Source organism: Pristis pectinata, chromosome 5, assembly GCF_009764475.1.
Source record: "Pristis pectinata isolate sPriPec2 chromosome 5, sPriPec2.1.pri, whole genome shotgun sequence".
NCBI lineage: Eukaryota > Metazoa > Chordata > Chondrichthyes > Rhinopristiformes > Pristidae > Pristis > Pristis pectinata.
The window spans coordinates 74,494,723-74,516,084 of record NC_067409.1 but is presented as its reverse complement, the minus strand read 5'-3'; the positions used below and the strand labels follow the sequence as shown (position 1 = coordinate 74,516,084).

At 44.7% G+C, this 21,362-nt stretch overlaps 1 protein-coding gene across 7 annotated transcripts in view; it reads left to right on the top strand.

Moving 5' to 3' along the window:
- The window catches only part of phactr1 (phosphatase and actin regulator 1), a 292,118-nt gene that overhangs the window by 256,745 nt on the left and 14,011 nt on the right, over positions 1 to 21,362 (top strand). For all 7 annotated transcript variants that reach the window (XM_052016089.1, XM_052016093.1, XM_052016092.1 and 4 more), the window contains 3 exons: positions 824 to 980; positions 9,719 to 9,774; positions 14,902 to 14,963. In XM_052016089.1, the coding sequence (XP_051872049.1) occupies positions 824 to 980; positions 9,719 to 9,774; positions 14,902 to 14,963 (275 nt within the window). The remainder of the gene's footprint in view (positions 1 to 823; positions 981 to 9,718; positions 9,775 to 14,901; positions 14,964 to 21,362) is intronic.

Here is a 21,362-nt window from a genome sequence, read left to right as displayed (position 1 = left end):
CGGTCGTCTAGTGAGGATAGCACTGGATTTTCCTGTAAAGTCAACCCCCTGGGTGGGCACACTGCTGGGAGGTGCTCACTGAAATTGGTATTGGTATTGGTTTATTATTGTCATTTGTACCGAGGTACAGTAAATTATATCCCAGCAAGAAGTCTGTGGCTTCACAAGGCGAGGAAACTGGTTTATATACAGCAGAGGAGGAGAATTATTAAAAGTTGTTTTTATTTTCAGGAATGTTAGTTTAATGGGCTAGATTTCAGTGGATTTGGGATTCTATCAGAATCTGAATCCAAGGCCCAACTCACCTCTGACCCGGCCTTTATTGGGTCCTGGGATAGCAGAACAAGTGGCATGTGGGCACCCCACTCCTAGGACAGGGGTCAACAACTTAAATCAGGTAGGGAGGCTGGTGGCCTCTGATTTCATCTGTATCACAGGCATTACAAGGACAGTTGGGTTTTCCAGGCCTCGGGAATACTGGCAGCTGAAGGGACGCTGGGATATCTTCAGGACTGCTTAGGGGTCCATCTCCCCCAAGGCCTCCAAGTTCCCTCATTCCCTTAACAATCCCCCAGTTGGACACTTTAATCCATTGCTTTGATCTCCCCGCTCTGGAATTCCCCCTCACCTGATTGGCTACCAAGCCCGCCAATCACATTGATTTCCGGGCAGAGAATCTGGTTGGACCAAAAGACAGATACTGCAGAGATAAAATTCCAACATTCCTGAATATCCTGTTAATATGCAGGCTAATGTGTTCTTACTGTTAATGTTATATTTTTAAATCTTGCTGCTCTCCCTCACTTCTTCACTTTCCTTCCAGGCTCGTTAGCATTAAAAGTTTGCAGGAAAGACTCCCTGGCCATTAAACTCAGCAACAGACCATCAAAGCGTGAATTGGAGGAGAAGAATATCATTCCAATGCAGACTGACGAAGAGAGGCTTGAAATGAGGCAACAAATTGGCACAAAGCTGACAAGGTTGGTAATGAAAGCAGTCGAGTGTGTATGGAATGCCTTTGCTGTGGGAAGTGTATGCTGTCCTTGATCTTGTGTGAGCTGTGTGCCCAATGAGCCCGCGCCACTCAGTTACACCCATGTTAACCTACTAACCATTACATCTTTGGAATGTGGGAGGAAACCAGAGCACTCGGAGGAAACCCACGCAGTCACAGGGAGAATGTACAAGCTCCTTACAGACAACGGCGGGAATTGAACCATGATTGCTGGTGCTGTAATAGCATAATGCTAACCGGTGTACTACCTTGCCACACATAACTGCTATGCTACTGTGCCGCTCATAACCACTACGCTACCGTACTTGTTTCTATCTATATATTGTTACTATTTTTAACAGCAAAGGAGTCTCTTTGGCCCATTAGGATCCCAGCAAAGCAATCCCATCATTGCCATCACCCCTCCTTATTTCCCTGTATCCCTGCAAATTATTCTTTCTCACACGCCCATCAATTCCCCCTTTGATTCTTTTGCTACTTACCTACATAAGGGGTAATTCACAGTAGCCAATTAACCTACCAGTACATCGTTAGGAAATGAGAGGAATCCAGAGCACCCAAAGGAAACCCAGTCAGTCACAGGGAGAACATGCAAACTCTACACACGTTCGGAGGTCAAGATCAAACCCAGGTCCCTGCAGCTGTGAGGCGGAGCATTAACTGCTATGCCACTGTGCCACCCTGATCTGATTTTCTGAAGCGATACACAAATGCTCATCTGAAAACAGCAAGTGAGTTCATTCCCTTCCCCTTGGATGGTGAGGAGCAGGCAGCACCTGTGAGTTAGTTCACCAACCCTGCGCGGCTCTCGTGCTGCGGAGGGCCACTGAACGACAAATCAAAATGTGGAAGTTTACTGCGGTCACCAGGAGCATAACCCTTCAACGTGCACAGTATTCCAGCTGAGGTGTTCCTTTACAAATGACCTCCTTCCCTTCCTCCCGAAGGGACAAGTCACAGATTTGGCTGTGGCTGTTGAAGAAGTATTGTCGGGCTGCAGAGATACACTTTAGATGATGGAGTGGAGGGAGAGAACATTCCATCACACTCCTGATTTGTGCCCTGTAGATGTCGCGAAGGCTTTGGGAAGTGTTTCTGTCAAAGGGGTAAATGATACCCTGCTGGCACTTAAAGCCACCATTCAACAGCTCAACCAATTCCTATTGCGCTGAGCACCCAACACCAACGATTATCCTCCTTCCAATGCCCCTTCAAATAGTTGGGTTGAATTGGGTCATTCTTCTTGTCATCACACCCACTCACACTAATTGTCAGGTGTTAAAGCAGAGACGAGGTTAAAAATGCACTTACAGACATTTCTGGGTTTTAATGGAGAACCCAGCCCAGATTCCACTCCTCTCCTTGGCTTCCGATGGAAAGCTGAGAAGTTAAAATTCATCCCGATGTGTATGAGTGATGATCATTCAAACTAAATGGTTGAAGAGACATTCTATTGCTTGCCCTCAGGTATTGCTGATCTCACAATCTACCTCTTCATGGCCCTTGCACCTTATTGTCTGCCTGCACTGCACTTTCTCTGTAACTGTAACACTATATTCTGCATTCTGTTATTTCTTTTCCCTTGTACTACCTTAATGTCCTGATGTACATCTGTATGGATGGCATGCAAAACAAAATATTTCACTGTACCTCAGTAATAAACCAATTACCAATTACCTTCACATAGCTTCCAGGTTCTCTAAAGAGGATGTTGTGTTGCATTACATAGAACATTACAGCACAGTACAGGCCCTTCGGCCCACGATGTTGTGCCGACATTTTATCCTGCTCTAAGATCTATCTAACCCTTCCCTCCCACATAGCCCTCCATTCTTCTGTCATTCACATGGCTATCTAAGAGTCTCTTAAATGTCCATAATGTATCTGCCCCCACAACCTCTGCCAGCAGTGCATTCCACGCACCCACCACTTTCTGTGTAAAAAGCTTACCTCTGAAATCCCCCCTATACCTTCCTCCAATCACCTTAAAATTATGCCCCCTTATGTTAGCCATTTTTGCACTGGGAGAAGGTCTCATTAAATGCCAAGTGGCCATACATCCCTTCTCAGAAGTTCTTGGAAAGTCTGTAGCCATCTGTAGATAAAACTAACATCAAGCACCATTCATTTGACACTGACTGTCAAAATTTGAGCCATTGAAATTCCTGGCTCACTGAAGCCACTCAGCAAAGATATATAAGCCTGCCTTCCTGGAAAGAGAAACCAAAGGTTTCAAGTTGATTATGCTAAGAATAGTAAGCTTGCATTTTAAGGAGTCGATTTTTGATGTACAAATAACTGAGGGTGACTTTCCCACTGTTATTTACGTGGAAATCACAGCAGTTTTTGACGACCACACATGTTGTTAAATGCAGAAATCTGGAAGCTGCTGTCCAAAACACCCTCCTTTTTCACAAGTCCCATCAAACAGCATTTTGTTGCTTAATTTCCCATCAGAGTACATTGAATGGCATGAATTTTGATATGCTCTACTTGGCTTGTAGATACCAATTAATCTCATCAGAAAATGTTAGGTCTTGATCCATTGCCACTTAAGTGCCCATTTAACAGCGGAGAAAGCCTTAATTACTGCCAAATTGTTCCGAGTGAACTTTTACAAGTGTTGAGTTTAATTCTTTCAGATTTTATTTGTTACTGTTGATTTAAAGAAATAAAACAAAACTTCTTTGTCTCTTTCATTTTTCTCCATTACTCCAATATTTCTTAGCTTCTCTTTATTTTGCTTTCCATGCCGGATTTGACACTGAAATTGATATAACTGATCGCCCTGTTTCAGTCTTGCGCTGCTCACTAATGATTCTTCACTCTGATTGGATAAAGACATGGACAACCACCTTCTCTGTCCACAGTTATTGGGTACTTGATACAGAGATCATGGCCAATAAGATATAGAAGCAGAATTAGGCCATTTGGCCCATTGGGTCTGCTCCGCCATTCAATCATGACTGATTGTTTTTAAGCCCCATTCTCCTGCCTTCTCCCCATAACTTCTAACTCCTTTACCAATCAAGAACCTATCAATCTCTGCCTTAATTACACCCAATGACTTGACTTCACAGCCCTCTGTGGCAATGAATCCCACAGATTCACCACCCTCTGGCTGAAGAAATTCCTCCTCCTCTCAGTTTTAAAGGGATGTCCCTTTATTCTAAGGCTGTGCCCTCAGATCCTAGACTCTCTTACTAATGGAAACATCCTCTCCAAGTCCATCCTATCCAGGCCTTTCAGTATTCAGTAGGTTTCAGTGAGATCCCCCTTATCCTTCTGAACTCCATCAAGTACAGGCCCGGAGACATCAAATGTTCCTCATCTATCAAGCTAATCATTCCTGGGATCATTCTTGTAAACCTCCTCTGGTCCTCCCCAGGGCCTGTACATCCTTCCTTAGATACGGGGCCCAAAATTGCTCACAATATTCCAAATCCAGTCTGACCAACGCCTTGTAAAGCCTCAGCATTACATCCTTGCTTTTATATTGCAGTCCTCTCAAAATGAATGCTAACATTGCATTTGCTTTCCTTACTACCTACTCAACCTGCAAGTTAACCTTTAAGGAATCTTGAACTAGTACTTCCAAGTCCCTTTACACCTCTGATTTCTGAATTCTCTCCCCATTTAGAAAATAGTTTACGCCTTTATTCTTTCTACCAAAGTGCATAATTTCCCTATACTGTATTCTATCGGCCACTTCTTTGCCCACTCTCTCAACCTATCCAAGTCCTTCTGCAGACCCCCTGCCTCCGCAACACTACTTGCCCCTCCTCCTATCTTTGTATCAGCTGCGAACTTGGCCACAATGCCGTTGGTTCCTTCATCTAGATCATTGACCTAGAATACTGTGCCCATTGGCTCCCTAATTTACAGGAAGTTGATGGGCAAGTGTCAATGGTGCAGTGCAGCAGGGGTAGGTTGGTTGAGGATCTCAGTTCTGCAAGTGGTGAATGTAAGGCCTATCCCCTCGTATGTTTCGGTGAATTGGTCGATAGCATCTTCAGTCTCAGCCTCTGGGCTTTGCAAATGCAAGTATCGTCTGCACACTGTAGCTCAGCTACTGAAGTCTGAATGACCTTAGTTCTGGAGTGTAATCACCATAGGTTGAACAGTTTCCCATTAGTTCTGAAGATTAGCTCCAGACCCAAGAGGAGTTTGTTGAAGGTGAGTGTAAGATTCCACGGAAAAAATATTCAGAGAAGTGTTGGGGCAATGATGCAGCCTTGCTTAATACCAGTCTTCACTGAGATGGAGTACACCTTTATTCTCCCTATCAAAGTGCATAACCCCACCTCTTTGCCCACTCTCCCAACTAGTCCAAGTCCTTCTGCAGACCCCCTGCCTCCACAACACTACCTTTCCCTCCTCCTTTCTTTGTTTCCTCTGCAAACATTGGAGACAAATTTCTGTGGGAAGCTGAATTTGAAGAGAGTGTTCCTCAGTTCCTGCCAATTAGCAGAGTCAAAGGCTTTGTTGAGGTTGAAGAATGCCATGTCTAGTGGCTGGTGCTATTCCCTGCGTTTCTCTAGGGAGTTGTTGCATGATGAAGATCATGTCCATTGTACATCTACTGTAGATGAACGGAGTCCACACTGTGATTCAGCTACTGGGAGGAGGTAATTGTGGAAGACGCCAGTGTTGACTCTCCCAGTGGCAGACAGCAGAGAGACCTATTTATAATTATCACAGCCGCACTTGTCTCTTTTGTTGAAGCTGATTACAGTTACTGGATCTCTGAGGTCCCCTAGTATACCCTCCTCCTCTTCTGCGATGTGGATGATGAGATTGTGGATTTGTGACTGAAACTCCTCACTACCAAGTTTCAAGCCTGTGCTGAAGGTCTCCTTTAAAGATCCCCACTGACTCCTGGGAATCTCTGGCCCCTGGCTGCTCAAAGCAGAGAAGGAGCATTCAGGATAGTACTGACAACCTCCAGTCCATTTATCAGGAGTGCACAGAAGCCCCATGTAACCAGCAGAAGGAACGCACCACCTCACAAACCACCCATCTGACTATCCCATCAGATCCTTCCTGCCCCATCCGTGGAAAAGTCTGTGGGACCCCCATTGGCCTGATTACCACCGCAAAACCAGAATGGAAACAAGTCATCCTCAACCCTGAGGGACTGCCTGAGAAAACGATGAGCAGTGCTGAGAACAAAATCCATTCCAATGTTTAAACTAGTTAATGGACATTCTTATTAATCATAATCATCCAGAGAAAATAAAGGGATATTTTTTGACTGAAATACAACTTCCAGGTCTTTTGCTTATTTATGCTAGCAATTTTTGGTCTTCACTATCTTTCCCAGGAAGTTCTACTGATTGCTTCCCTCCCACTCTCTATTCCCTACTCCCAATCCCTCACTGTTCTCTTCCCATGCTGTGTTTCCAGCCTCACTATCTGTTTCCTTCTAACCCTAACCCTACCCTTCCCTCCTCCACTCTCTCTTCCAACTTTAGCAAGATCTGAGGTGCAAAAGCAGAAAGCACCAGTATCTGTGGAGAGAGGAACAAATAACACTTTCGGCTGATGGACACTCAGGGGAACTGTCTGAACGTTGTTTCTTGCTCCACAGGTGTCACTTGACCATTTGGTCATTTCCAAGCTGTTCTGTTTTATTTCCAGTTTTCAGCATCTGCAATAGTTTTTGGAGGATCTGAAGTAATTAATTGAACATTTAGTTAGAGAATAGCTAAGACACCTGAAGATAGTTAATAGAACATAGAACAGTACAGCACAGGAACAGGCTGAGCCAACTACATAAGTAATAAAATGCCCAACTAAACTAATCCTTTCTGCCTACACCATATCCATATCCTGCTATTTCCCTTACATTCATGTGCCTATCTAAGAGCTTCTTGAACACCCCTATCGTATTTGCCTTCACCACCACCCCAGCAGTGCATTCCAGGCTCCCACCACTCTTTGTGCAAAAAAAACTTGTCCCACACATCTCCTTTGAACTTAACCCCTCTCACCTTAAATGCATGCCTTCTGGTATTAGACACTTCAACCCTGGGGAAAAGATACTGGCTGTCTACTCTAGCTATGCCTCTCATAATCTTATTAACCCCTATCAGATCTCCCCTCAGCCTCCGCCACTCTAGAGAGAACAACCCAAGTTTGTCCAACCTGTCCTCATGACATGTGCCCTCTAATCCAGGCAGCATGCTGGTAAACCTCTTCTGCACTTTCTCCAAAGCCTCGACATCCTTCCTATAATGCGGTGACCAGAACTGAATGCAATACTCCAGATGCGGCCTAACTAAAGTTTTATAAAGCTGCAACATAACATCCTGACTCTTGAACTCAGTGCTTCGACTAATGAAGGCAAGCATGCCTTATGCCTTCTTTACCACCCTATCAACCTGTGTAGCCACTTTCATGGAGCTATGAACTCGGACCCCAAGATCCCTCTGCTCATCAACAGTGTTAAGGGTCTTGCCATTAACAGTGCATTGTCTCTTTACATTTGATCTCCCGAGGTGCAACACTTCACATTTGGCCGGGTTGAACTCCATCTGCCATTTCTTCGCCCATATCTGCAACTGATCTGTCTCCTGCTGTATCCTTTGCCAGTCTTCTGCGCTATCCACAACACCACCAATCTTCATATCATCTGCAAATTTACCAACCCACGCATTTACATTTTCATCCAGGTCATTTATATACATCACTAACAGCAGAGGTCCCAGTACAGTTTCCTGAGGAACACCACTAGTCACAGACCTTCCCCTAGAATCAGTCCCCTCAACCACTACCCTCTGATTTCTATGGGAAAGCCAGTTCTGAATCCAAACGGCCAATTCACAGTGGATCCCATGCATCTTAATCTTCTGGGTGAGCCTCCCATGAGGGATCTTGTCAAACACCTTACTGAAATCCATGCAGACAACATCCATGGCTCTACCTTCATCAACCACCCTCGCCATCTCGTCAAAAAACCCAATCAAGTTAGTAAGGCACGACTTGGCACAAAGCCATGCTGACTGTCCCTAATTAGGCTATGGTTTTCCAAATGCTTATAAATCCTATCCTCAAGAATCATCTCCAGTAATTTCCCTACCACTGACGTGAGACTCACCAGTCTATGGTTACCAGGATTATCCCTATTTCCCTTCTTGAATAATGGAACAACATCAGCTACTCGCCAGTCCTCTGGGACCTCGCCTGTGGCTAGAGAGGACAAAGGTATTGGTCAAGGCCCCAGTAATCTCATCTCTTACCTCTCTCAATAACCTGGGGTATATCCCATTAAGCCCCGGGGACTTATCCACCTTAATGCTCTTTGAGAGACCCAACACTACCTCCTCCTTTATCTTGAGATGCCCTAGCATATTAGCACACTCCACACTCATCTCCCTATCCTCCATGTCCTTCTCCTTGGTAAATACTGATGCAAAGTACTCATTAAGGATCTCACCCACATCCTCCACTTCCAAACATGTGGTCCCTCCTTTATCCTTGAGTGGTCCTACCCTCTCCCTAGTTATTCTCTTGCTCTTGATGTATGTATAGAATGCCTTGGGATTCTCTTTAATCCTACTTGCCAAGGACTTTTCATAGCCCCTCCTGGCTTTCCTAATTCCCTTCTTGTGTTCCTTTCTGGCTTCTTCCTAATCCTCAAGTGCCCTGTTTGATCCTAGCTTCCTAAGCTTTACATACTTTTCCTTTTTCTTGACTAAATTCACCAGCTCTCTCAACATCCAAGCTTCCCTTACCTTGCCATCCTTGTCCTTTCTTCTTACTGGAACATACCTGTCCTGTACTCTGTGCAGTTGGTCTTTAAACACCCTCCACATGTCAGACGTGGACTTGCCCAAAAACAGCTGCTCCCAATCGACTCTCCCTAGTTCTTGCCTAATACTCTCGTAATTTGCCCTGCTCCAATTTAATACTCTCCCGCAAGGTCCATACTTATCCTTGCGGTTTGGTGCACTGTTTTAGCTATTCAATGGAGAGGATGTTGCCTGGATTGTATGTACTATATGGAGAGGTTGGGCAAACTTGGGTTATTTTTTCTGGAGCAGTGGAGACTGAGGGGAGACCTGATAGAAGTTTATAAAACTATGAGAGGCAGAGATAAAATAGACAGCTGGGTAACTACTTCCCAGGTTTGGGATGTTTAATACTAGAGGGCATGCATTTAAATTGAGAGGGGAAAAGTTCAAAGGAGATGTGTGGGGCAAATTTTTTACACAGAGAGTGGTGGGTGCCTGGAATGCACTGCCAGGGGTGGTGGTGGAGGCAGATACGATAGTGGTATTTAAGAGCCCCTTAGGTAGACACATGAATTTGCAGAGAATGCGGGGATATGGACTGTGTGCAGACAGAAGGGATTAGGTGTCATTTGCTTAACTAGTTCAACACAGCATCGTGGGCTGAAGGGCCTGTTCCTATGCTGTACAGTTCTATGTCCTACATTCCAACACGAATCATACTTATTTCATACTTTTCAAGTTTTCTTTGGACGTAATGGCTTGAATGGTATCTGAGTTCAGTGTGAGTGAATCAGATAAACGAAAACAGTGTGAAATGAGTGCCTGCTTCCTTTGGGCTGGGCAGGATGGGTGTGAGCAGCCACTTCCATCCACCCTAGTTTCAGTGGGGAATAATGACAGTGATCTTAACATGTTGACCTACTGTGAAGTGACGGGGGCAGACACTGATCCTGATCTTCTTTCACAGGCGATTAAGCCAGAGGCCAACTGCAGAGGAACTGGAACAAAGGAACATCCTGAAACGTAAGTAATGCTGCAGCTTTATTATAACTTGCATCAGGGCACAGCGGCAGATATGTAGTTAGGCTTTGCTTCTCACTTAATTTCTCACTGGTAACCAAAGGGAAAATGCAGTTTGTACTTTAAAGTTGTTTTTTCTTTGCTGGACCAACTTCTACCTTGTGTCCTAATATTCACCATTTTCATTCCATAATCCAAAAGAGTAAATGACTTTCACGGAGCGGTGAAGGAATAAACACTATGGCATCATAAGAGGAACTGATTTTCTGTACCGTGCTGTCAAACCTCTGAGGAGCTGAAGGAACTCTGACTTGTGAGCAATTTTGGGCCCCATATATAAGGAAGGATGTGCTGGCCCTGATGAGGATCCAGAGGAGGTTCACATGGATGATCCCAGGAATGAAAGGCTTAATGTATGAGGAGCATTTAATGTCTCTGGGCCTGTTCTCGATGGAGTTCAGAAGGATGAGGGGAGATCTCATTGAAAACGGATACTGAAAGGCCTGGATAGAGTGGATGTCGAGAGGATGTTTCCATTAGTAGAAGATTCTAGGATCTGAGGCACAGCCTCCAAATAAAGCGACATCCCTTTCAAACTGAGATGAGGAGGAATTTCTTCAGCCAGAGGGTGGTGAATCTGTGCAATTTATTGCCATGCAGGGCGGTGGAGGCCAAGTAATTAGGTGTATTTAAGACAGAGATTGATAGGTTCTTGATTGGCAAGGAGGTTAAGGGTTACAGGGAGAAGGCAGGAGAAGAAGGTTGAAAAAAAATCAGCCATGATCAATGGTGGAGCAGTCTCGATGGGTCAAATTCTGCTCCTATATCTTATGGTCTTATTGTCTTGTTCACATTCGATTGAAGATGTATTGAGTGGGTGAGGAGATGCTCCCACTAGTTGTATGTATCAGGTTATTGTGAGGAAACTGTCCACTGTCCAAGACTAAATGAAGAGAAAATCATATCGTTCCTACAAATGTGATGTGTGGATGAAGCAGGCCTGTAATACTGTGGGGATCACAACCAAGCTTCATCTTTCCTCACTTGACATGCACATTTGGCACAACTCTTAGATGTTTATTTCTCATTTTCAAAGTATTTATTTATTAAAGGAATAGATCATAAAAGCACATGAGATTCTAGTGACAGCTGTTTGATCAGAAAATGTTTTGCCACTAATATAATTTGCAGTCAGTTGTTGAGTACCAATTTAGATATGGTAGCATGGTGGTTAAGACACTGCACCCAGGGCTTGGACCATTGATCGGGGACAATGGTTTGAATCCCACCACGGCAGTTATTGACTGACTCCTCAGTTAGGGCTTGACAAAATTGCCAGTGACCTCAATCGTGTCAGCAAATAATAAGTATGGCTGGGTCAATCTTTTAAAATGCTTTGTATATTTATCCAATAAGAACCCAGCTAACTATAGTCAGCTAGTTGGTCTATAAATGATGTACAAATACCTGAAGAGATTCCTGTAAATCACAGCCAACTGAGAGAAAGCCTTCTCCTCACCTTCAGTAAATTCAATAGGATTGGCCAACAGCAGCTAATTGCTCTGCCCTTACTCCATCATAGAAAGCAGTTGAATCAGTCCTCTGAGCTGAGGTGACTGACTTCAGCAATGCCTTGACATGATGCTGCAGTTCGCTTTAGTGTTCTGGGATGGGGATGGAAGGAATCAGACTGGTCATCTCACCCGTGATCTGCACCTGGTTACTCATTTTGGGAAATAGATTCTTACAGCACAGAAACAGGCCCTTCAGCCCACCTTGTCTGCACGGACCATCAAACACCCATTTTCACTAATCCAACACTAATCCCATTTTATTCGTCCTACAGTCCCATCAATTCCTCCTCACAGATTCTTACCTGCACACTAGGGCAATTTTCAGGGATAAACTAACCTCCCAAACCTGCACGTCTTTAGGATGTGGGAGGAAACCAGAGCACCTGGAGGAAACCCACGCGGTCACAGGAAAGACGTGTGCCAATTGAAGAAAAGGTCCGAATCAATTAAAAACAGAGAATACTGGACACACTCAGCAGATTAGGCAGCATCTGCACAGAGGAAAGCAAGACTAATGTCTTAGGTTGAAGAACTTCCATTAGAACTGGAAAAAGTTCGATATCAAAGCAAGTTTGAGAGGTGACCTCTGACAGATGGCATGTCACTATTTGTGTCCATCAGTCTTTCTTGGTCCCCAATCTATTGTGGACATCCATTTTGTTGTCCCTCTAACCTGCAACTTAAAAATTGCCTGATTTCTAACTTTTAGTTTTGATGAAGGTTCATTAACCTGAAACATTAGCCTAGCTTCTCCCTCCACAGATGCTGCCTGACCTGCTGAGTATTTCAAGCATTCCATTTTTATTTCAGGTTTCCAGTGCTTTCTTGATTTTCAAAAAGGTGTGACTGAACTGCTATCCCCACACTGAGGTACTTAGACTTGCTCCAGCTACTCAAAGCATGTAGGGAGAAAATGGGCAACCGGGTAACATGGGCAGTACTGTTACCAGGTAACATGTATCTGAGAACCTACGTGAGAATCAGGCATTAAGAATCTGTAAAATCAGCAATGATAGATGAGTTTTCAGGGAAATGTACCCAAGGACTCTGAGGTTAGCCTACGTTAGCTTGAAGACCATGATAGCGGAAAAGCATCCTGTTTTCTTTGAAAAATGCCATGGTATATTTTCTATTCACCTGAATCAGTGATTAAGGCAATGAATTAGCAGCTCATCTAAGAGGCAGCTCCCATGACGAGGCAACAATCCCTCAGTTCTTCACCCAGTTTGCTTCCTCAAGTTCAGTGGTGAAGCTCAAACCACCATGTTCTAACCAAGGGGAAGCACAAGGAATTGTGCTGCCACTGGGCTAAAGCTGACACTCTTATTGTTAAGCAAAACAATAAAATGTTGAGATATAAGCTGAGGATAGGTTGAGTGAGCTAGGGCTTTTCTCTTTGGAGAGAAGGAGGATGAGAGGTGACTTGATAGAGGTGTACAAGATGATAAGAGGCATAGATTGAGTGGACAGTCAGAGACTTTTTCCCAAGGCGACAATGGCTAACATGAGGGGACATAATTTTAAGGTGATTGGAGGAAGGTATAAAGGGGATGTCAGGGGTAAGTTTTTTACACAGAGAGTGGTGGGTGCATGGAACGCACTGCCGGCAGAGGTTGTGGAGGCAGATACACTGGGGACATTTAAGAGACTCTTAGATAGACACATGAATGATAGAGAAATGGGGAGCTATGTGGGAGGGAAGGGTTAGATAGATCTTAGAGCAGGATAAAATGTCGGCACAACGTTGTGGGCCAAAGGGCCTGTACTGTGCTGCAGTGTTCTATGTGCTAAGCTGAGCAGTAATTGAAATGCTGAAGCCTTCAAACCCTCATGAGATGCTGCAGATGGGAAAAGCTGGATGAGGGCGACAATCTAGAGAAATGGAAAGTACGTGTGCCAGAGAAATGTAGGTGAGAGTTTTGCTTGTTGGTGATGAGTTGCTGGCAGAGGGAAGATTTCATTGAGGTGATTATGGAGAAGTTTTAAAGGGAAAATAGGTTTTTTTATGCACTCATGGTAGTGGACATCACAAGCAAGGCACCTTCTAGGTGGTACTCACTGCAGCCATGGTGTGCCTGTGATGGGGAATGAATCTAGATGACAGTGGAGGGGTATCAGCCAAGCAGGTTGATTTTCCCTGGATGGCGCTGAGCTTCTTGTGTGTTGTTGGAGTTCCTCTCATACAAGCAAGTGGAGAATGCACTTCTGGTGGAAAGGCTTTGAGGGGTCATTTGTTATAAAATACACAGCCTCTGACTTGTTCCAGTATCTGTCTGACTAATCCAGATAAGTAACCCGTCAATGTGACCCCTCAGGACATTAAGGGTGGGATATTGAGCAACGGGAGTGGAGACACAAGAGACTGTAGATGCTGGAATCTGGAGCAACACACAAGATGCTGGAAGAACTCAACGGGTCAGGCAGCATCTGTGGAGGGAAATGGACAGCCGACACTTCGGGTCGAGACCCTTCATCCGGACTGAAAGAGAGAAGGGCGATAACCAGTATAAGAAGGTGAAGGGAAGGGGTGGAGCAAGAGCTGGCAAGCGATAGGTAGATACAGGTGAGGAGAGGTGATAGGCAGATGGAGAAGGGGAGAGTGGGAAGGCTGCGAGGTAACAGGTGGAGCTGACAAAGGGCTGCAGATGGTGGAATTTGGTAGGAGAGGAAGGTGAAGCGTGGAAACCAAATAAGGGAGGTGGGGAGGGCAGATGGGAACAGTGTGAGGCGGGGAACTAGTCAAAGGAGGGTGTGGCTGATGGGCAGATGGAGTGGGTGGAGGAGGGGAAAGAAACAGGGGGATGGGGGCTGGGGGGGGTGGGTGTAGGAGGAACTGGGTAGATCAGGAGGAGAGAGAAAAGGGACAGAAGGGGAGCACTTTACCAAACGCTGGAGAATCCAATGTTCATGCCGTTGGATTGTAGACTAGCCAAGTGAAATGTGAGGAGCTGTTATACTAGTTTGCGTTCTGCCTCACCTTGGCATTGGAGAAGGCCAAGGATAGACATGTCGGTGTGGGAATGGGGAATTAAAATGGCTAGCAACCGGGATCTTGAGACAGCCGCAACAGATGGAGCACAGGTACTCAACAAGGCAGTCACCTTGTTTGCGCCTGGTCTCACTGATGTAGAAGAGGCCACGTAGGGAGCACAGAATGGAATAAATAAGACTGTTGAATGTCATCCACAGATGTTAGGCTTCCTCTGGTTGGAGATGATCATTACCTGGCATTGGGTGGTGCAAAAGTTACCTACCACTTTTTAGCCTGTGTCTAACTTTTACTGCATTCATGAAAGGACTGCTTCATTACTTAAGCAGTTGCAAATAGAATTGAACATTGTGCACTCAGCAGCCTACATCTACTCTCCTGACTTATAATGAACAGGTCATTAATGAAGCAGCAGAGACCTGGAGGATTTGAGTATGTTGGCAGAAGGCAAGTATTGCAGAGGAAATAAGAGTTTGATTTCTGTTTCACCCACACATCATATCTACTGTAAATCAGACGATGTTGTTTGGCACATGATGAAGACAACTTACTGGTTTCTCTCTATAGCAAGAAACGAACAAGAAGAAGAAGAGGAAAAGCGAGAAATTAAAAGACGGCTAACACGGAAGGTAAGTCGCAGCAATTTGATTTGGATCCATTGGTGCAGAAGGAATGAGCCATTCACAGGCCACGAACCTCACAGCACAATGGGTGCCTATTCATTCAGCAAAACTGGCTAAAACCTTCATTTCATTTCTATATTCTCCCTTTGCTTTCAAAACTCCCCTTGAAGGGATGATTTTGAACAGCTACACTTCTGTAATTTCACTAAAATTCTTTTAAATAAATTAGAGGTGGTTACATGTTAGGAGGATGAGTTATGAGAATGGAGTGTGAGCATGATGTGAAATTCTAGAAGTCAACACTGAGCACAAAGGCTGGAAAATCTCATGTCAAAAGGTGAGCTGGTGGAAATCTGAAATAAAAACAGAAAATGCGGGAAACTCTCAGCAGGTCAGGCTGCATCTATGGATGCTCAAAGATCATCTCGGTGAAATCCTGAGGAGACACAAGAGACTGCAGATGCTGGAATTTGGAGCAAAAAACAAACCACGGAAGGAACTCAGTGGGTCAGGCAGCATCTGTGGAGGGAAATGGACAGTCAGTGTTTTGGGTCAAGGCAAATGATGGGGCTCAACCCAAAATGTTGACTGTCCTCTTCCCTCCACAGATGCTGCCTGACCCACTGAATTCCTCCAACAGTTTGTTTTTTTGCTCGGTGAAATCCTCCCTCTGCCAGATGGATTTTGTACAGTGATTCATCACTAATAAGTAAAGGTCTCACCTGAATTTCTCTAGCACACATACTTCTCATTTCTCTAACCTGTCATCTTCACCCAGTAGAACTAAAGTTTTAGGTCAAAGACCCTTGATCAGAACTGGAGGTGGGACTTCTGTCTGTCCCCAGTTCTGGCAAAAGGATTTTGACCTTAAATACTAACTCTGTTTCTCTTTCCAAAGATCCTACCTGATCTATTGAGTGCTTCCAGCATTTTCTGTCTTTATTTCACTAGGACAATGAAGCTGAGAAGGGATCTCACAAGAGACAAGTAATTAAAATGCTAAGCTTGTGGTCACTTTTGTGCAGATGTTCAGCAAAGTGAGCACCAACTCTTTATTTGGTCTCCCTACTGTCATGATCAGCAAGTGCACTGTAATAAACTGAATGTACCAATACATCGCTACCTCACCTGGAAAGGAATGTTTGAAGCCCTGATCTATAAATAAAAAAGCATCTTCTGCAAGGGGAATGGTGTGGGGTAGAGGAGCACATATTAGGGGTGACTGAAGAATATACAAGGCTATCAGGAAGAGTAGTCCCTCCAGAATATTGAAAGGGAGAGTAGAGAAAGATGGGCTTGGTAGTGACCAAGCACTGTAGGCAGCAGGATTGGTGGAGGATAATCCATTGAATATGGAGGCATTGGGATGGAAGTTGACCACAGAAAAATAAAACATTTTTATGGTTCTAGAATGAAGAGGAAGGATTGAGAACTGGAAATAAAATGGACATAATTCAGGACCTGGTTTGAAAGGAATTTTAATTGAAGCAAAAGGAAGCCATACTGAAGCACTATTTTGGAAAAATGGCAACTTCAGAAGAGATGTAATGGAGGTAGAAAAAGCAAGTGAGTGGTATAAAGGAAGCGGCTAACTTAAGTATAATCACTTGGGAACAAGTAGGCTTAGAGTGGGATATCCTCGGAGGTGGAGATAGAGAGGTTGAGGATGGGAGGAGTCGGATGGATTGCGTGTGGGTGAAGGTGGGTGTCAATCAGAAGCTAAGCTGGCGAACTGTTGATTTGGGAATACAGCAGAAAGCAGCTCTGATGCAGGATCATTGTCCTGAAGAAGAGATAAGGGAGTGGATGTGACGAGGACTGTAATAAAGAACTTTCCCCTCTTCCATTAAAAAGTCAGTCATAGTTAAGACCAAATCATGTTCCTTGGGGGAAGTGAGTGGGGTTTGAAGGAGAAGTTGCTTGGGGTAACAAAAGGTTCAGCCAGGTGGGGGAGATCGCTTGTAATCAAAGATTGTTTGAAACCTCCTTTCAAGGAAGAAGTGGGACACCTCCGGGCTGTCATGGTGCAGGATGAGGGTGTGGAGGAACTGGATGTCCATGGTAGAAAGAGGATGGCCAGGGCTGAGAAACTGGAAGTTGTTACTGGCAGAAGGCTTTGGAATCATTGCAAGTGGGGACAGACAGGACGAGAGAGGAGAAAAGAGTCAAGGCAGAAGTAAATTCCGTGGGACAAGAACAGGCTCTGATGACAAGTCCAACAGGTCATCCTGAGTGTGCATCTTGTGGGGGGCAGTGGAATCTGGCATATGGAGTTGGGAGGAGGTGAGAGCTGCATGTTTACACCACACACATCTTGCACATCAGAAGAGGTTGTGAGGCAAAGGAGAAGATTGGTAAATGTAGATTAGTTATGACCGTACTATCACCTTGAGTGTCTCTGGGCCCCTGCTAGCAATGGATTCTGACCAATGTCTGGAACCTCCTTCTCCAGCTGATGGAAACATGCTTATCCCCACCAGTCTGCTGCCACAGGCGGCTGTTCTGTGAGGGGGAGGTGAGTGTTGGTGGCTGCCATGCAATGTATGGTATGTACCTGCCATGGTAGAACTGCTAAGAGTCTAACATGTAAGATATAGATCCACGTCTTGAAGTGACTTCAGGCACTGGACATCTCCCAATTAAAAGATGCAGATTTTAATCAGCTTTTGTTAGCTTCTGAATTGCACCCTCTGGATCTGCAAGTAATAAGCAGCACAGCTTGTGACAGATGAGCACTACAATCGTGATTCGTCAGCAAGAACTCGATTTGTATTACACCGTGCAGTTTCTCCATTCATAACTATATAGTTTGAAATTATGATATGGATAATAAATAGCATCAAATGCATCTGTGTAGTTTATATGGAACATGAGCAGTGTGGCACACTTCGGCCCCCCACAATGTCAGTGCCGACCATGATGCCAATTTAAACTAATCCCATCTGCCTGCACATGGTCCCTATCCCTCCATCCCCTGCCTGTTCATCTGCCTGTATTAATGTCTCTTAAGTGTTGCTAGCATATGAAATGCTATCATATTATATGAAAATAATATCATAAAAATACTATCATCAGAAAAAGTTATTGAAACCAAATTGTTTTGCTGCCAATTGTAGTGACAGGATGGGCAAAACAGTGGCTCCCCAGCAGTTGATCAAGGCTGCAATGTAAGCCACACTCAGCACAAGAGGAAAGGCATCAGTTCAGATGGAAGCAGCTATAATATTAAAATAGCCGTCACTGCCTAGTTGTGTAAAGTGGGGAGCAAAATGAAACTTGGTAGATTCCACATGATAAGAGTTCTTAACAGGTCCAAAATGGTGACAGCAGTTTGTGCACTGACCTGTGGTGCAAGTCATTTGAGTTAAACAGGTTGATGAGTGTGTTGGCCCATTAGGTGAATGGAGAATGGACGGATCATGGTGTCAATCAACATTCAGCTTTTACTTAAGCCAACGCTGCTGTTTTCAACCTGCAACGTCGACAGTTCATTTCCCCCCACAGATGCTGCTCAATCCGCTGAGTTCCTCTAGCAGATTGTTTGTTGCTGTCATTTTACAGCTCAATGCTCTAACAATGTCTCTTAAACACATGTGGCAGGACAGAACTTCCATCACTGCTGTTTGAAGGCAATTAATTGCTGGTTGATTGCTTTTTTTTTCTTCGGGCTGTTGCTGTGATTCTCAATACTTTGAGAATCTTTGAAATAACCTTCTCAAGCTGGTCGAAATTTTTGAAGTCCACAAGGAGTAGCGTGAATGGTATTGAAGTTTTATTGTCAATAGGCTTCTCCAATTCGATCGCTCCCAGAGGTGGAGGCATGGGTGGTTATTTCACTTTGAATACAGTGCAGCTGGGAAAATGAACAGGGGGCCTGTGGGTAGGACAAGATTGGATGGGGTGGAGTCAGGAGATGGGTTCTCAGAAGCCAGTCATCTCGATCGAGGTTTTCATGCAGCAGTTCTCCCCCTTGGACCTGAGTGAGGCCAAGAGAATAGGCCACTCATGTTTCCGTAACAGAATCATCATTGAAATCTGGCATCTGCTCCAGTGACAGCAGCAACCTTAGAGGAGGGTAAGGAGCTAGTGGCCTACAAGGTCACCATAGCCATTATTCTTTGATGTACTGTGGGCAATCCAAACTGGATCTGTAGATACTTGGCAATGTTTTGAGGGTTTCCATCAAAGGGGAGACATACAAACTCAGTTCCAAGGCTGCATCTGACTTCCCAGGAATCAGAAGGGAGGGAGAGTGCTGACCATTTCAAGCTTCCCCAGCAGACAGTGCTTTACAGACACCACAACTCATGTTTCCTCTTCAAAGGATTCCATCCTCTCAATCCTAGCACTGTGCAAGGAACATGCAACGCAGTGCAGGGTTAAGGCCTGGTGTCCTGGCTGCAGAGCTGTTGGCTACATGCTGAGGCAGTCCACTCTCAGCTGCATATGTAGCACCCAAGCAACCAAAGCATGGACACTCAGTGACAACATCTTCTCAGTGAGAACATGGTGGATAACGTTTGCACGTACCCCTTTATTCTTTACAGTGGATGACGTGTGAGATGTGATGGGATCGGACAGTGGCACAGCTGGTAGAGCCGCTGCCTCACAGCTCCAGTGATCCTGACCTTAGGTGCTGTCTGTGTAGAGATTGCACGTTCCCCCTGTGATTGAGTTCTCCTGTTTCCTCCCACACCCCAAGGACGTGTGGATTGGTGGGGAATTTGTCTGCGGTAAATTGCCCCTGCTGTGTAAGTGAGTGGTAGAATCGGTGAGGAGTTGATTGGGATGAGGGGAGAATAAAATGGGATTGGTGTAAATGGGGGCTTGATGGTCGGTGTGGATTGACTCTGTGACAGCAGACTATTGACATAATGAGAAACTATCTTGGGCTGGTCTGGAAGAGACCTTGAATACATAGCAGAGTGGCCAAGAATCACGGTGACCTGTTGCATGCAGCATAATCTTCCCATCATGATAGCTCAGTCTTGCCATCACCTGTACACAGTGAGCAGCTAAAGAGGCAGAACAAAGTTTACAGAGGGATCTTTGGATGCAACTCCATAGCTCCCTGAAAGTGGCAACATAAGTAGATAGGATGGTAAAGAAGGCATACGGCGTGCTTCCCTTCATCAGTCGGGATGTTGAGTATAAAGGTCAGGAAGTCATGTTGCCGTTTTATAATATTTAGTTAAGCAGATTTGGAGTATTATATGTAGTTCTGGTTGCCACATTACAGGAAGGAAGTGTAGGCTTTGGCGAGGGTGCAGGAGAGGTTTACCGGGATGTTACCAGGATTAGAGAGTATTAGCTATTAGACGAACTTGAATTGTTTTCTCTAGAGTATCAGAGGCTGAGGGGTGACCTGATAGAAGTGTATAAAATTATGAGAAACATAGATAGAGTGTATAGTCAGGGTCTTTTACCCAGGGTGAAAATGTCAAATACTAGAGGGCATAGCTTTAAAGTGAGAGGCGGGAAGATTAAAGGAGATATTCAAAGCAAGTTTTTTTTTTACACAGAGAGTGGTAGGTGCCTGGAACAGCTGATGGTGGAAGCAGATACCGTAGCAACATTTAAGAGACATTTAGGCAGACACATGAACAGGCAGGGAATGGAGGTTTATGGACAACGTGCAGGCAGATGGGATTAGTTAGATTGGCATCATGGTCAGCACAGACATGGTGGGCTGAAGGGCCTGCTCCTGTGTTGTATTGTTCTACGTTCCAAGGCATGAGGCAACTAATGGAGGGATATGGACATTGTGTAGGCAGAAGGGATTAGTTTAATTAGGTGTTTAATTACTTCATAGGTGGAAGGGCCTGTTCCTGTGCTGTACTGTATGTTCTAATACAGGTTCATCTCAGTTGGTACCAATCACTCACCTACTAAACCATCCAGTCACAGAGTGTTGTAATTGGTGCTGTCTGGATTCTACAGTCAACTTAAAGAGCAGGCAGTGGAAACTAGGTGGCTGCCTGTATTTCACTCAAGGAACAAAGGTTAATCACACATTACACTCCCTGCACCATTTTCACTAGATCAAGAATTATGAACCCCCTCCCCCGCTGCCCCCCCCCCCAAACTGTACCTTGAGTTGACGGCTGATTTTACATGATCACAGATCTCACAAGGATTGCAGACATCATCTGAAGAATAATTAAATGAACACACATTTTAAACATACTTTGCACAGAACACAAGGACATGGGGAATAGAGTATCCAGGTGAAGGAGGTATTGTTAGTGAATTCTAAAACTTCAGTAAGAAATTCAAAGTTTTCGATAACAAAAGCAATTAAGTTACTATGTGGTTTCAAAATTTGCTGATTTTAATGGATGAAAAATTGTGGTTGCTCACGATCTCTGATACTGGTGAGCAGGGTTTCATGCCGGCATCAGGTAC